General features: G+C 39.5%; 1 protein-coding gene across 1 annotated transcript in view; it reads left to right on the top strand.

Annotated features, from left to right (window-relative positions):
- Nucleotides 1–13,775, top strand: part of WNK1 (WNK lysine deficient protein kinase 1) — a 105,705-nt gene that overhangs the window by 51,873 nt on the left and 40,057 nt on the right. Inside the window, 9 exon segments of the mRNA XM_060776740.2 lie at nucleotides 798–886; nucleotides 1,700–1,919; nucleotides 3,860–4,196; nucleotides 7,799–7,971; nucleotides 10,196–10,225; nucleotides 10,227–10,274; nucleotides 10,276–10,332; nucleotides 10,334–10,450; nucleotides 12,296–13,510. Of these exon segments, the coding sequence (XP_060632723.2) occupies nucleotides 798–886; nucleotides 1,700–1,919; nucleotides 3,860–4,196; nucleotides 7,799–7,971; nucleotides 10,196–10,225; nucleotides 10,227–10,274; nucleotides 10,276–10,332; nucleotides 10,334–10,450; nucleotides 12,296–13,510 (2,286 nt within the window).

Here is a 13,775-nt window from a genome sequence, read left to right on the forward strand (position 1 = left end):
GTATGGATTTGTAACCTGAACACATGTACCAAAAAGTGTATTATAATTAGAACTATAATGTTTAATTTTGAAGCTTTTTAGTCAATTAGAAGAATTTGAAGTCAAGTTACACAAGTATTTACGGTTATGGCTTTGAATGAGTGTATGCAATATTTTATATGTTTTAATGTGCTTTTAATTTTAATTGTCTAAAACGTAAGTGTATTCTAACTGTTGTTGTCCAAAGACATTGAATAGTTACCATATGTAAAGCCGCCTTGAGTCCCCTTCGGGGTAGAGAAAGGCGGGATACAAATAGAGTAAATAAATAAATAAACCTAATATCATATTGATACAGTTGGCCCTCCATATCCAACTGTTCACCAGTCGATAAAATACTCATCCCCACCCCCCACCCCATTTTATATAAAGGACATCATTTTATTGCTCCATTGTATATAATGGGAGTTGAGAATCCACTGAATTTGGTATCCACACAGGAGCCCAGAATCAAACCCCAGCTGATAACAAAGGCCCAGTGCAATGGAAAAACAAACACTATATGAGGGTATTGAGGGTGCTAAAATACAGCTCTAGTCCCCATGATTACGCGAATGTAATTCAAACTGCTGAAAAGAAAATTGTTTCTTCAGAAAACAAAATATAATCCCAAACTACACATGCATTTCCTGTATGTGAAGAACAAAAGTGTTGATGTGATTAAAAATAATAGTAAAAATCACCATGTCTGATGGTTTGCTCTGTCAAAGGTGCATGTTTTGTTGTCATCTTTCCCCATTGCTGCTTCTGTGTTTCAGGGAGTCAAGCCAGCCAGCTTTGATAAAGTAGCAATTCCTGAAGTAAAGGAAATAATTGAGGGATGCATCCGTCAAAACAAAGATGAAAGGTAAGTGCTGATTCCTATTGGACTAGACAGAAGGAATGGAGCCATGAAGCAACAATTATTTAAAATTGGTTAGAGATTCCCTAGTGAATGTAAGTACTACAGTGTGTAATCCCTAAATGGTCAGATGCACAAGGCTGGATTTGTTTTGCAGGTGTTATCTCAAAAAGCAAAGTGCATGTTGAGCCTCTTAGTTTGATTTAGAAGTGTGTCCTGTTGAAATTCTAGGTATAAGTGATTCCTAATCCTTTGGTAGAGGCGATATAATCATCTCATGAACCATGCATCTCATTTAAAAAGTATCTTTCTATAGGGGTGGGATCTGTTAAAATGGGGCGGGGGGAGAGATATTTGATGTCTTATCAACTGACTACTGTTTTGTGTTATACTCATTTTACCTTTTCTCTACATTTTAATAAGTAGTACTTGTTAGCAATTTCAAAAGCCTGTCTGTGCCTCTGTTCAGAAAATTTCACCTTACTCTCCATCATTGTGATAATTGGATTTTGAAAAATGTGGCTTGTTGTGGAAACAAGGATTGGTGATAAAGCTTCAGTTAAGATACCTTTTCTCCATGGTAACTCTTTCAGGAGTGAATTTGTCTTTCTAGGGATAGATTTCTCACTTCTTGTTATCTGAGCCCTGTTCTTAACTGTGAATCGTTAATAAGTCAGATGTTTATAACACGGGACTACCTTTATGTCTAATCCATTTGGAAAATGGGGAAATAATTGGGTGTTTTTTTACTTCTCAGTAAAACTTGACATGGCTCCCCTTCCTCAATCTCTCTTGTTCTTTTCTTTCTCCTACATTCAGGTATGCTATCAAGGACCTTCTGAATCATGCATTTTTCCAAGAAGAAACTGGTGTGCGGGTAGAGCTAGCAGAAGAAGATGATGGTGAGAAAATTGCCATTAAGCTCTGGTTACGAATTGAAGACATTAAAAAGCTTAAGGGCAAATACAAGGATAATGAAGCAATAGAATTTTCTTTTGACTTGGAGAGGGATGTTCCAGAGGATGTAGCACAAGAAATGGTAAGTAATATAAAGGTTAGAAGTCTGCATAGTAGAGTAACCCTGATCTTTAGGTGTAGTTTGTCTCATTTGCAGTTTGATTGCTTAGATAACAATGAACATTTAAAAATTATACCCCTAGTTGGAGGCAGTCATAAAAGTCAACGAACAACATTGGGCGTTCTTTCATCCCTGATGCCAACTTTTTTACTTTTGCACTTCCCTACTGAAAAGTTATTTGCATATAATGTGTTGAAATCTTTTAATTTAAAAAGTAGTTGCAGAATGGGTTTGCTGTAGTCCACAGTGTACAGTTCTTTGTACATCGGAACCTATTCAGCATGTGCTCCAAAGTATTAAAAAGTGAATTTTGACTTTATGATATCCCAGAAGAATTGTATGAGTGGATTCAATTTTCAATTTTATGATACTTTAACACTGTCTTTAAAAAAGATTTGATACCTTCGGAGACTTCTAGCACATATGGAAAAATACCTGTATGCTCATGATACAGAATAATTGTTTTTCACTTCCAATGTATAAAGTAACATTTTTAAAGGATTTTGCAAGAGGCTTCTGTTAAAGCAATATAAAGCAGAATTTCTCAAACTGTTCCCCTTGATGTTTTGGACTTCAGCTCCCACAATTCCAGACAGCTGGTAAGCTGGCTGGAATTTTTGGGAGCGGAAGTACAAAACACCTGGAGTAGTATAATTTGAGAAACAGTGATAGAAAGGAACAGGTACTGTTCTGTCTCACTCATAACCTCAATATCTGTAAGGGCTATATAATAATATAATAAAGAAGATGCTAAATGTATTCGATGCAGAAAGGAAGGATGGGGCCCCTATAGAAATTGATTATTAGTGTGTCTTTGAGAGAGCCAGTGTGATGTAGTGGTTTGAGCAGTCCATGCTCAGCAAATGGAAACCCACTGGGTAAGTCACACTCTCTCAGCTTCAGATAATGGCAAAGGCAAAACCAAATCAAAATGACTTGAATGAACACTACAAGTATGACTTTGAGAATAGCATTTACCTCTGATCTTTAATGTTTGGACAGGTGTATGTAGGAGACCCATATTGTACAGTGTTGGACATGTTAAAATTTTATCCAATGGAGGTAGAGAACCAGCACACCAGCAGGATTTTGGATTTGCTGTATTAGTATATATGTACATAATGAAATACATTGAAGATGAGACAAGTCTAACCATGAAATACAATAAATAAAGGAGAGGCAATGACACAATGGAAATGCAGAGTTATGCCAACCCCACTCCCCCAAGAAAGCCCCTTGTTCCCCGAGAGTAGATTCCCACTATCCACTGTTGCAGGAATGGCATGTAGTAACATCTATACATACACCCTTCTGGCTAATTCACTTGTTAAATCAGTTCATTAAATACAAATATATGCTGCAGGATTAGAGATCCCTCATCAAATCTTATGAATGTGGGAAATCAGTGTTAAACTTAGTATACATTTGTACTTTGAAATAAGTGGTTGGTGCTACACATCTTTGCTGCTGCCAATTATCCAGGACAGGCCTACACAATCTGTGGCCCTTCAGGTTAAGCTCCCAAAATACCTAGCCATTGCACAAGCTGGTTAGGGCTTCAGGGTGTTGGAGTCCCAAACACCTGGCAGATCACAGGTTATGCGGACTTGATGTAGTACATTGTGTCCTCCCCCCCCCCCCCCCCATTTTATAGAACAGGTGATAGCTGTTAGCGATGAATACACCTGATATCTGCCCAATAGAGGTGTTGATACAGATGTTCAACTGTGATAGCACATGTGTTACTGATTGTCACATGTAGAGATTTTCTTTGTTTTTTGTATGGATAAGCTCATTCTTAAAAAAAGTCTTAGCAATACTTTTAATTATTTGCATGCATGATCCAACAGTTATTTAAGTTTCATTCACTTAATTTGTTTACATTTCCAATTTTTGTTCAGGTTGAGTCTGGGTATGTCTGTGAAGGGGATCACAAAACAATGGCCAAAGCAATAAAGGACAGAGTGTCCTTGATTAAGAGAAAGAGAGAACAGCGTCAATTGGTGAGGGAAGAGCAGGAAAAAAGAAAACAAGAAGAAATCAATCAGAATCAACAGATAGAACAACAGTTACAAGCAAATGCAGCCCAGCAAGGCACAAAACATGCCACCCCTGTCACTGGAGTTGCAACCATTCCCACTACTTCAACTTCAGTTTCTACACAAGTGGAACCTGAGGAACCAGAGGCAGATCAACACCAACAGCTGCAGTACCAGCAGCCTAGCATTTCTGTTTTATGTAAGTACTAGCATACATCTCCAGTGTTGCCCCAGGTTTGCATTTTCTTGGTGACTCCTTCTTTTCTCCTCTTTTTCCCTCATGCCCTTGTCCTTCTCTCTTTTCTTTCTTTTTTTCTTCTTCCTTTGCTTTTCCTCATATACCTTACCCCTTCCCTTCTTTTTCTTCCCTTACTTTCCTCTTCCTTCTTTCGTGGCACAGACACATACACAAACACACACATTTCCCTTCCAAAATATAAATCTCAATTGAATTTCTTCCTTCCTTATGGGGTTGATGTCCCAACTGTGGCGTTCAGAGCTGTGTTGTAGGCCTCATGGTGTGACCTTTTTGTTTACCAATAGTTAATCCTTTGGACCTAAACTCACATTAAGGCTGGCTACACTCCATTTCAATGGAAGAAACTGACAAAACCTTGGTTAAGAAAACTATGAAATACATGGGAGAAACTGGACTGGAAGGACTTTAGGAGACACACAGGGATACTTTAGGAGACACACAGGGATAATGTTATAAACTTCCTTTGTCCAATTATCTTAGTTGTCACTGAAAATCTTCTTTCTTGCATTGGTTCTTTTCCTAATACTTGGTGTTAGCACATCTGTAGTCTAAACAATAGTCATTTTTTGTTAAACTAACAAAATTTAGCATCATCAACAACACAACCTTATGAAACAATTGATCTTTGTCCATCTGTCTGTAGAGTATGCATCTTCCTCATAAGACAACCACCATCTTCCTTGATAGAAGTGTACCACAGAACTGATAGTGCCAGTGGGCCATGGCATCTGCTTCTAATACAGCCTAGTAAAACTCTAGATATGTGGAGGCACCAAAACATGATCTTGACACTACGTATATTTTCTTTTTTTGCTGTTGTATTACCAATAATCACATTTATTCAGAAGTTTTGTGAATTTCTTGAAGGGCACTATCATTTGCTTTACTTTTCTTCTCTGTCCAAATAGAGCAGCTATTTACTGTAGAATAGTTTTGAGACATCATAGCTAAGTTTGCACTGAGTCATAACACTTGTTAATTAATTATTATTATTTTATTTATTTCTACCCTTCTTTATATCCCCCAAAGGGGGCATAAGTATTTACAGTACTTACAACACCCTTTCAATTAAAGGAAAGAACAAAACATATACAATCAAGACAAATATAATAAAATGTAACACTCTCAAGGATCCCCTGGTGACGCAGTGGGTTAAAGCACTGAGCTGCTGAGCTTGTTGACCGAAAGGCCACAGGTTTGATTCCGGGGAGCGGCATGAGCTTCCGCTGTCAGTCCTAGCTTCTGCCAACCTAGCAGTTCGAAAACATGCAAATGTGAGTAGATCAATAGGTACCGCTCCGGCGAGAAGGTAATGGCGCTCCATGCAGTCATGCCAGCCACATGACCTTGGAGGTGTCTATGGACAATGCTGGCTCTTCAGCTTAGAAATGGAGATGAGCACCACACCCCAGAGTCAGACACGACTGAACTTAATGTCAGGGGACAACCTTTACCTTTAACACTGTCAATATATACTTGATCCAGAGAATCAAAGAGAAAAGTCTTCAACTCCCTTTGTAAATGGTTGAGATCCTCTTCCAGCCAGAGATTCAAAGGGAGACAGTTCCACATATGCAGAACCAGATCTTGAAAGGCTTGCATCCTTCACAGCTGTTCACATTGTTGGAACATACAATTATCCCCTTGCATTTGATTCTTAGGTTCTTACAGGGAGCATACCATTCTATCCAAGGTACCAGGTACTGGGGGAGATTAGAGCGCATAGCTCTAAATACAAGAACAAAAGTTTGGTACAGACCCTGGCCTGAACTGTTATCCAGTGAAGAAATCTACAGTAGAATGAAATTTGAATATTTAGGTAGACTGAAACCAATGTGGACAACACAGTTCTGAAGGAGAAGGGGAAGAAAGCAAGAATGAAAGACTGCAATTAGGCAACAAAACTGCAACCTGAACAACCAGATGGGCAGTGGCTGTCTTGACAATCAATAACCTATAGATCCTCTGTATATGCTCTCAAGTTACCTGTTGGCTCACAGTGACCCCATGAATTTCATAATTAGGTTTTGAGGACTCAGAAGTGGTTTGACCATTTCTTGCATCTGAAACATAGCCTACAGCACCTCACACTCATTAGCTAGCCCTGCTTAGCTATGGATTTTCAAAAGATGGAAATTACATGTCTTTGCTATCACCATAAAGGGGCGCAAAGACAAACTGTCATCCAGCAAGATTCCCAAGGTTCCTGTCAACCAAAAGAGAATCCACTGTGCAACCCTGCAAACAGAGTACAGTGCATGAAAGAGAGGCAATGGGATGGTTATGCTGAAACACCAAGATCTCTTCTTTTTTTTCATATTCAGTTTAAGACGGTGAATTGTCATCTACAAATACATGCTAAACAAGCAGTCCATTACTTACTTACTTACTTACTTACTTACTTACTTAGGCTATCCCTCGTTGGACGAGTAAGATGGTCTTCCATTATGGGTTTCCTTGTGGGTCCGCATGTGGCTGTGGAGCCCTATTCTTGCTCTGCATCTTCCGCAGTGTGGGCATTGGTTTCCAGGTGGAAGGCGGTCCCGGTCGGGGTTGGCTGGACGCGCCTTCCTCCTGGCACGTTTCTCTCTTTCACCCTCCACTCGTGCCTCCTCGAATTCTGCAGCACTGCTGGTCACAGCTGACCTCCAGCAGGAGTGCTCAAGGGCCAGGGGTTCCCAGTTCTCAGTGTCTATGCCAGAGTTTTTAAGATTGGCTTTGAGGCCATCTTTAAATCTCTTTTCCTGTCCACCAACATTCCATTTTCCGTTCTTAAGTTCAGAGTAGAGCAATTGCTTTGGGAGACGGTGGTCAGGCATCCGGACAACGTGGCCAACCCAGCGGAGTTGATGTTGGAGGACCATCGCTTCAATGCTGGTGGTCTTTGCTTCTTCCAGCACACTGGAAGACGTCTGTAGACAGTCCACGTCTCACAGTCATATAGCAGGGTTGGGAGGACAATAGCTTTATAGACAAGCACCTTGGTATCCCTACGGATGTCCCGGCCCTCAAACACTCTCTGCTTCATTCGGGAAAATGCTGCACTTGCAGAGCTCAGGCAGTGTTGTATTTCGGTGTCGATGTTGACTTTGGTGGAGAGGTGGCTGCCAAGGTAGCAGTCCATTATAGACTTCTATTGAAAGGCTTCAATTGATTTTATACTCTGGAAAATGTTTGTGCCATCTATATCAAAGAAATACTTAAAACCCAAATATGAAAAACAATCCAAGAAGGAAAGTATATAATGAAAAAAAGAAAAGGACCCAAAACTGATCCCTGTGGAACCCCTGCTGTCACAGGAGAAACTTTTGAAGTTGATTCCTGAAATGAGACAGAGAAGGTGTGCTGTCTAACGTAATAATAGCTTAGAATCAAGGCGCTAATACTGCAGTTTTTGTTTTGAGGAAAGAGTATATAGACTACTGTTACTACTGATCGTGATTTCTTCTTACTAAAGTGAAAGTAAAGTAACTTGTAAGCAGTTTGGGAACTTGTGACTGGGGTGCAGTCTAAAACTCTCTTTTTTTTTGTCATCTGTACAGCTGATGGCACGGTTGACAGTGGCCAAGGATCATCTCTCTTTACTGAATCCTGTGTGAGTAGCCAGCAGACTATTTCGTATGGTTCCCAGCATGACCAGTCTATTCCAGCCTCGGGATATGCAGCTGGCCAACCACAATCCCAACAACCTGGAGGATATCAGTCATCTGCCGTGGTAAGTATAAGGTTGAAATATTGGAGCAAATACTTCTCATGCAACCTTGTTCCATATTCTTGGGTTTGTGTAGTTATTTAAGCAGCTGTGATCTGAGTTTAGAATGCAAAACTCAGATCAGTGCTTGCATATGCAGGTGTAGGATGTGCAAAATACCTTGGCCTGACATTGGATCTGTTGGTCAAGTGTTGCTAGATCCTTGTTGGAACACCACACTAGCAAAGTTGCTGTATATATGCAGTCCCTTGTGCGACCAGCCATTCTACAAGTACACCCACAGAGCTCTGTTTCACTTTTGACTTGGGAGGTGAGAACAAATCAACTTGCCCAAGGGGTCAGCTGAAAAGTGTGATGGCTGTTGCTCAGATGAGAAATCTAGTGATTATGCTGGCATATCATTATTCTGTATTAAAGTGGTGAGGATTTTAGCTAACACTGTCATGTGAATATATGAGAACTAATATCTTGGGGTAGATTTCCATTTAGTTTATGATATCTAAAATAGGCAAGTGTCAAGTGTTGTAGAGCTGCAGATACAGTTAATACTGTGTGAGGAAAGTAATAATGAGGTTTACAAAATAGTTGAGTATAGTAAAAAATATATATGTTTTGTAAAAGTTGTACAAGTTTTCAGTTACAGCTAGAGAAGGTAAGGATTTCTAACCATTATAGAATGCTGCATGCAAACACTGCGATTTGAAATGAACCCACTTTTGTGTTTCCATTTAATTACAGCTTGCATTTAATTGCTCATGGGCACAATTACCTTTCCCACTTCATGTGTTCATTTGTGTTACCCTTTATTTGGTACCCTTTTGTGGTATGTTTTCAGAGCTGATTTTGGGAGTCTTCCAGAAAACCTGCTGCCCTACTCTTAAACTCTTTTTACAAAATTTGATGTTTATGGAGTCTAGAGAGGCAAAAATATAATTACTACGCAAATCATTTGTTCATGTCCAGTGGATGCAGAATATCTTATTCAGCAATCTCCATTATTGCTATTACTATACATTATTGTAAACCACATTGGGAAGATTTTTTTTAGAGAACATAATTCTTCATGAAGGAAGAATTGTTTCAGTCTTTGTAAGCAATTCACCATTTTGTTTTTATCAAATGCACCTATGAAGTTTTGTGCCCTTTTAAAACATTGCAAAATGAGACCTTTTAGATGACTTTTTTGTTTTTAGTTTGATTCATTATTTTGATTTTTATGCTTCAGCTCAGTTCCATAGCTTAAATTTATAACCCATTAAGCAGTCTTCACAGACCTTGCTTCAAGGTTGAATAATCATGGCTAACACTTAAGGGGATATGCTAATGGTTCTTCTGAGCAGACCCAGTTTGGATGACACATCAAAGGATTCCAGAAAAACTTCCACCTGAACTTCTCTGGATGTTCAGTTCTGAGTTCAATGTCTTTGGAAGAGAAGTTTTAAACAAGGATATTAGTTTTTAAAACTGCTCTAGAAACATGTTTGGGGAAAAAGCACATGTCTGCTTGAGGAACCTTTGCATTAAAAAGTAATCTAGGAAATAATTGTTCAATCAGAAAAATAAACAGTAACCTGCGGTTGTAGGCAAAGTGCAGCAACTATCTTCTCTAACAAACTCCTTTCCAGAATACTGTCTAATTGAGGCAATTATCTTTTAAATTAAAGTCTTATGTTCCACAGTTTATGATGTAGCTGATTCTTGATGTCTTGTAATCCTTGTCTAAATAAAGAACTATCTGTTTCTAGTCACATCCTTTATTTTAGGAAGAAAATCTGTTTTCGAATAAATATATGGTATTTCACCAAAGACAAAAAGCAGTTATACGAAAGGAACATTTTTCTGAACATAGCACTTTCCCTATTCTAAACCAGTGTGAGCTTCTAATTGCCTCCTTAAGATGCCTGAGGCCCATCTGATGCCAGATTCTTTGGTGTTGGAGACTTTTTGGCACATTCTGATGGATTTGAGTTCTGAGAGCAAATGTCTTTTCCTACATGTATGTAAACTTTGTGGGATGAGAATAAAATGATCTAGTGAATGTGATATTTGAAGAAAACTTTGCAGACCTCTGAGGTGCACATAATACTCATTTTTGTTTATGATGTCAAGTTTATTTGTGTCCGGTATGTTACAGTCACTATTGGCCCTTTGTCATGAATGTGTTTCTCTCAGTTCCAGCTCATTAGTCATGTGATTTGTATTCACTTCTTTTTGTTTTCTTCCTTAGCCTCCACGTGGCTGTAGCATGCCAGTTTGTCCTTCCCCTCTTTCTTTCCCCCCTCTATACCAAATCCTTCCCAGTGCTCCTTCCACCCCGCCATCGGTGTTGTCTGCACCTCTTTCTCCTTCTTGCCTTCGGACTGCCCCTGATGAAACCTTTGGTGAAAAGCTTTCCAAAGCCCTGGAGAGTGTGCTGCCCATGCACACTGCCTCTCCACGCCAGCACCGGCGCTCCAGCTTGCCTGCCCTCTTTGTCAACCCTGTATGTCACTGTATGCCTCCTAGTGCATTGAAGATAAGTCACCATTAAATACATCCTGGCGTCATTGTTGGAATTATTTAAGGAAGGGAAGAGGAACTATGCTCGCCCTGTGCTAGTTGAAAGCTGATTCTTTTTCTATCAAAAGTTGGGAACTAATATATTTGAAACTTCTGGAAAAGCCTTAAGTTATAATGAATTGTTAAAGGAACAGGCCACAGATTGAGTTGTGGTTTTATGTATTTTGATAATATGTTATTCACTTTGAGTGAATACATTCTCTACCTGCAGAGAAGGGATAATCTATATTTATTTATATCGCATGTTTTCCCAATCTAGGGCCTCAAGATGACTTACAAGAGTTAAAACCATGTAATTAATTAAATTATAAATAAACAACACATAATATTATGAACTGCCCATTCTCCTGAGTAATCAGCCCTCAAAGTCCTGCTGAAACACCTGCCTAGAAAAGGATAGCAAAGATGCCTCCAGTGTAACCTTTCTAAAAAGAGAGTTCCAGAGCCTGGGAATAGTCAGTGAAATGGTCTTCTCCTTTGTTCCCAGAAAATGGGAAAGAGGGAGTTTTGGGATAGAAAAAATGCCAGTTAAAACTTTTAAACATGCCAGTGTTATTAATGATCTGTGTGGGAATGCTAGCTGCTATTTCAAGTGGAGGACCTCTTTCTAGCCCTGAGCATTAGGAAGAAAGCTCCCTCAGAGCAGGTAGTTTAGTCAAAAGATTGAAATTACTGGAAGGCCCAATTCCTGTTCTAGTGTTTTCCTCCCACACTTCAGAGTTCGCCTCCTTCCTTCTTGCTTGTACTTTATGCAAATAAACTCTATATGCTCTGAGCCCAAATGTTGACTGTTCTGTAGTATTATCTGCTTGCAGAGTGAGGTCTTAGATAGATTTTTTTCATCCATTTTGGCACATGAATTTTTGTTTAGTTACAACAGCTTAACATATAAAACTAGTAGCAGTTGATTTATTGGTTGGTTCTGGATTTATCTTCATAACCTTAGTTGGTTCTGAATTTATCTTCAAACGTTAGAATATATATAATTGTCCTACTTTCACAAAAAAAGAGTATAATGTATTTCCTATTAATTTCTGCCTGTTTTGAGATACCGTTGAAGCAGGAGAAAAAGAATCATTTTTCTACAGCTCAGGAAAGCACCATTCACACTCTCAGTTCTTACTGTGTCATTTAAGAATTTGCTGCTGCTTTTCTAGAGTATAAACGGAGTCTTGTATACAGTAAATGAAAATAATAGTTACATCACAGAGGAAAATGAGCATTTTAATGCTTTATATACAGGGACACTATCAAACATTTGATAGAGAGCTTTGTATATGATGTAAGTGAATGGAAATCTACTCTGTGATACATTAGTGTATGGTTCTCCATAGATGGTATCCAGTTATAGGGATTCTTTTTCAACCTTAATAAAAAGTTAATAGGTTTCTGAAGAAAATTAGACCCTTCCTTCAAATACAAAGCAGAAACTCATATTTTACAGCGAAATAATTTCCATCGACTAGGTTGCAGAAATAAAATATTGATGAATGTAACCATATTATTAAAGAACAGCATTCAGCAAAATTGCTTAATTAATGAGTGAATGAAAAAGCAGCTTCTAACAAAGCAAATACTCTTATAGGCACTGATATTTGCCATGGATGTATTTAATGGATATGTGTAACACTTCAAAGCATTTTGTGTGTTGACCATGAACTAGGCGTAGCCATTCTATAAGGTTACTAAAAAGACCTGCCTACTAAGCTAAACATGCTTACATGTTACAATAATATGTGAATTACTTGTCTTGTTCATGTCAATACAGCCTCAGTCCATGGTGCATCCGTGTGGGGGAACCCCAACATTCCCAGATTCCCAGATATTTTTTCCAACCGTTCATGAACGGCCAGTGTCTTTCTCGCCACCTCCCATTCCGTCGAGGATGGCCATTTCTCAGCGGCGCAAGAGTACTTCCGTCCTTGAAGCCCAAACGTGCCACTTCCAGCCCTTGCTGAAGACTGGTCAGAGTTTGCTTCTCCCAGGTGGTAGTCCAACAGCTTGGACACCAGAAGCACTGGTGACAGTGAGCACTACAGCTCATAGATCTACAGCAGAGCATACACAGGCTGACCCTACATTTGAGTCGTCCCAAGTGCTTGGTGATTATAGACCTGGACACGCACCTTCAAAAGATGCAGCAAACATGTTGACTCAAGAAGCAGTATATTTAGTGGGCATGCCATACCAGTCTCAGTTGCCAGAACATTATGATGCTGTATCCCATGATTCTCATGGGACTGAGCAACTGTTGCACCAAGCTCTTGAACAGAGAAGTTTACAAGGTGGTTCTCTTCAGAATTCGTTTGAGTATCAGACGGGGCAGACTTTTCTGGCAAGACAAATTCAGAACTTGAGGTTGGATTCTGGAATGAATCCACTTTTGCCATTGTCTAGTGTATCTGCTCCAATGAGTGCAGATCCAACACAGATGAATGTTCACCCATTATTTGTTCCACATTCTGCACCTGCTGTGCTCACTCATAGTGGGGATGGCCGAACAAGTTGTGTGTTCGAGTTTCATGTTCAGGCTCCCACTGCGACTGGAGGAGAAGGTGCTCTCCTATCCCAGCGTATTTATAGAAATCGTCGAGGGTCTGCTGATTTTAATCCAGATGAATCCCTTCAACCAACATTACAACCTGGTCGCCTTCAGCCTGTAACAGAAGAGCAGTTCAACTACTTGGGTGCTGAGTTTATGTTACCTAGAGGCAGTTCTGTTCTACAGAGTTGGCCAGAAGGTAGTCCAGGATATTCCAGTGACTCATCACAACTGACTTCCTCAGACACTAGTGATTTTCTGTCTCCCCCTCCCAGTGGAGCATCTTTGTCATATGGTTCAGGCTTGCCTCTGCCTGCTCCTCAGCTGTCTCAGAAGGTCTTTCCAGATCCACACGTCTTCATCCACTTTCCACAAGGAACTTCATCTCAACAGGCATTTTCAACACTGGTTTCATCGGGACCATCTGCACACTTTACTCAGGTTATAGGAACAAATACTTAGATTTTAGTTTCCCCTGACACCCTTGTGCAAAACTCCTTATCTTCCTTACTTTGTTCAGACCCTTTCCTGATTTCTCCCTCAACTTATTCCAATATTACATATTGGAATTTGGCATTCCTAGAAATGTGTTAGGTGAAGTCAGTATGATCCTAGCTTTTTAGGAGCACCACTCAGTGTGCTCTCTATATGTGTAATCTGTTTTTGTTTTTCGTGTTAGTTAAAACCTTGACACATGTAGGATTGT

The sequence above is a fragment of the Anolis sagrei genome, chromosome 5 (assembly GCF_037176765.1).
Source record: "Anolis sagrei isolate rAnoSag1 chromosome 5, rAnoSag1.mat, whole genome shotgun sequence".
Lineage (NCBI taxonomy): Eukaryota > Metazoa > Chordata > Lepidosauria > Squamata > Dactyloidae > Anolis > Anolis sagrei.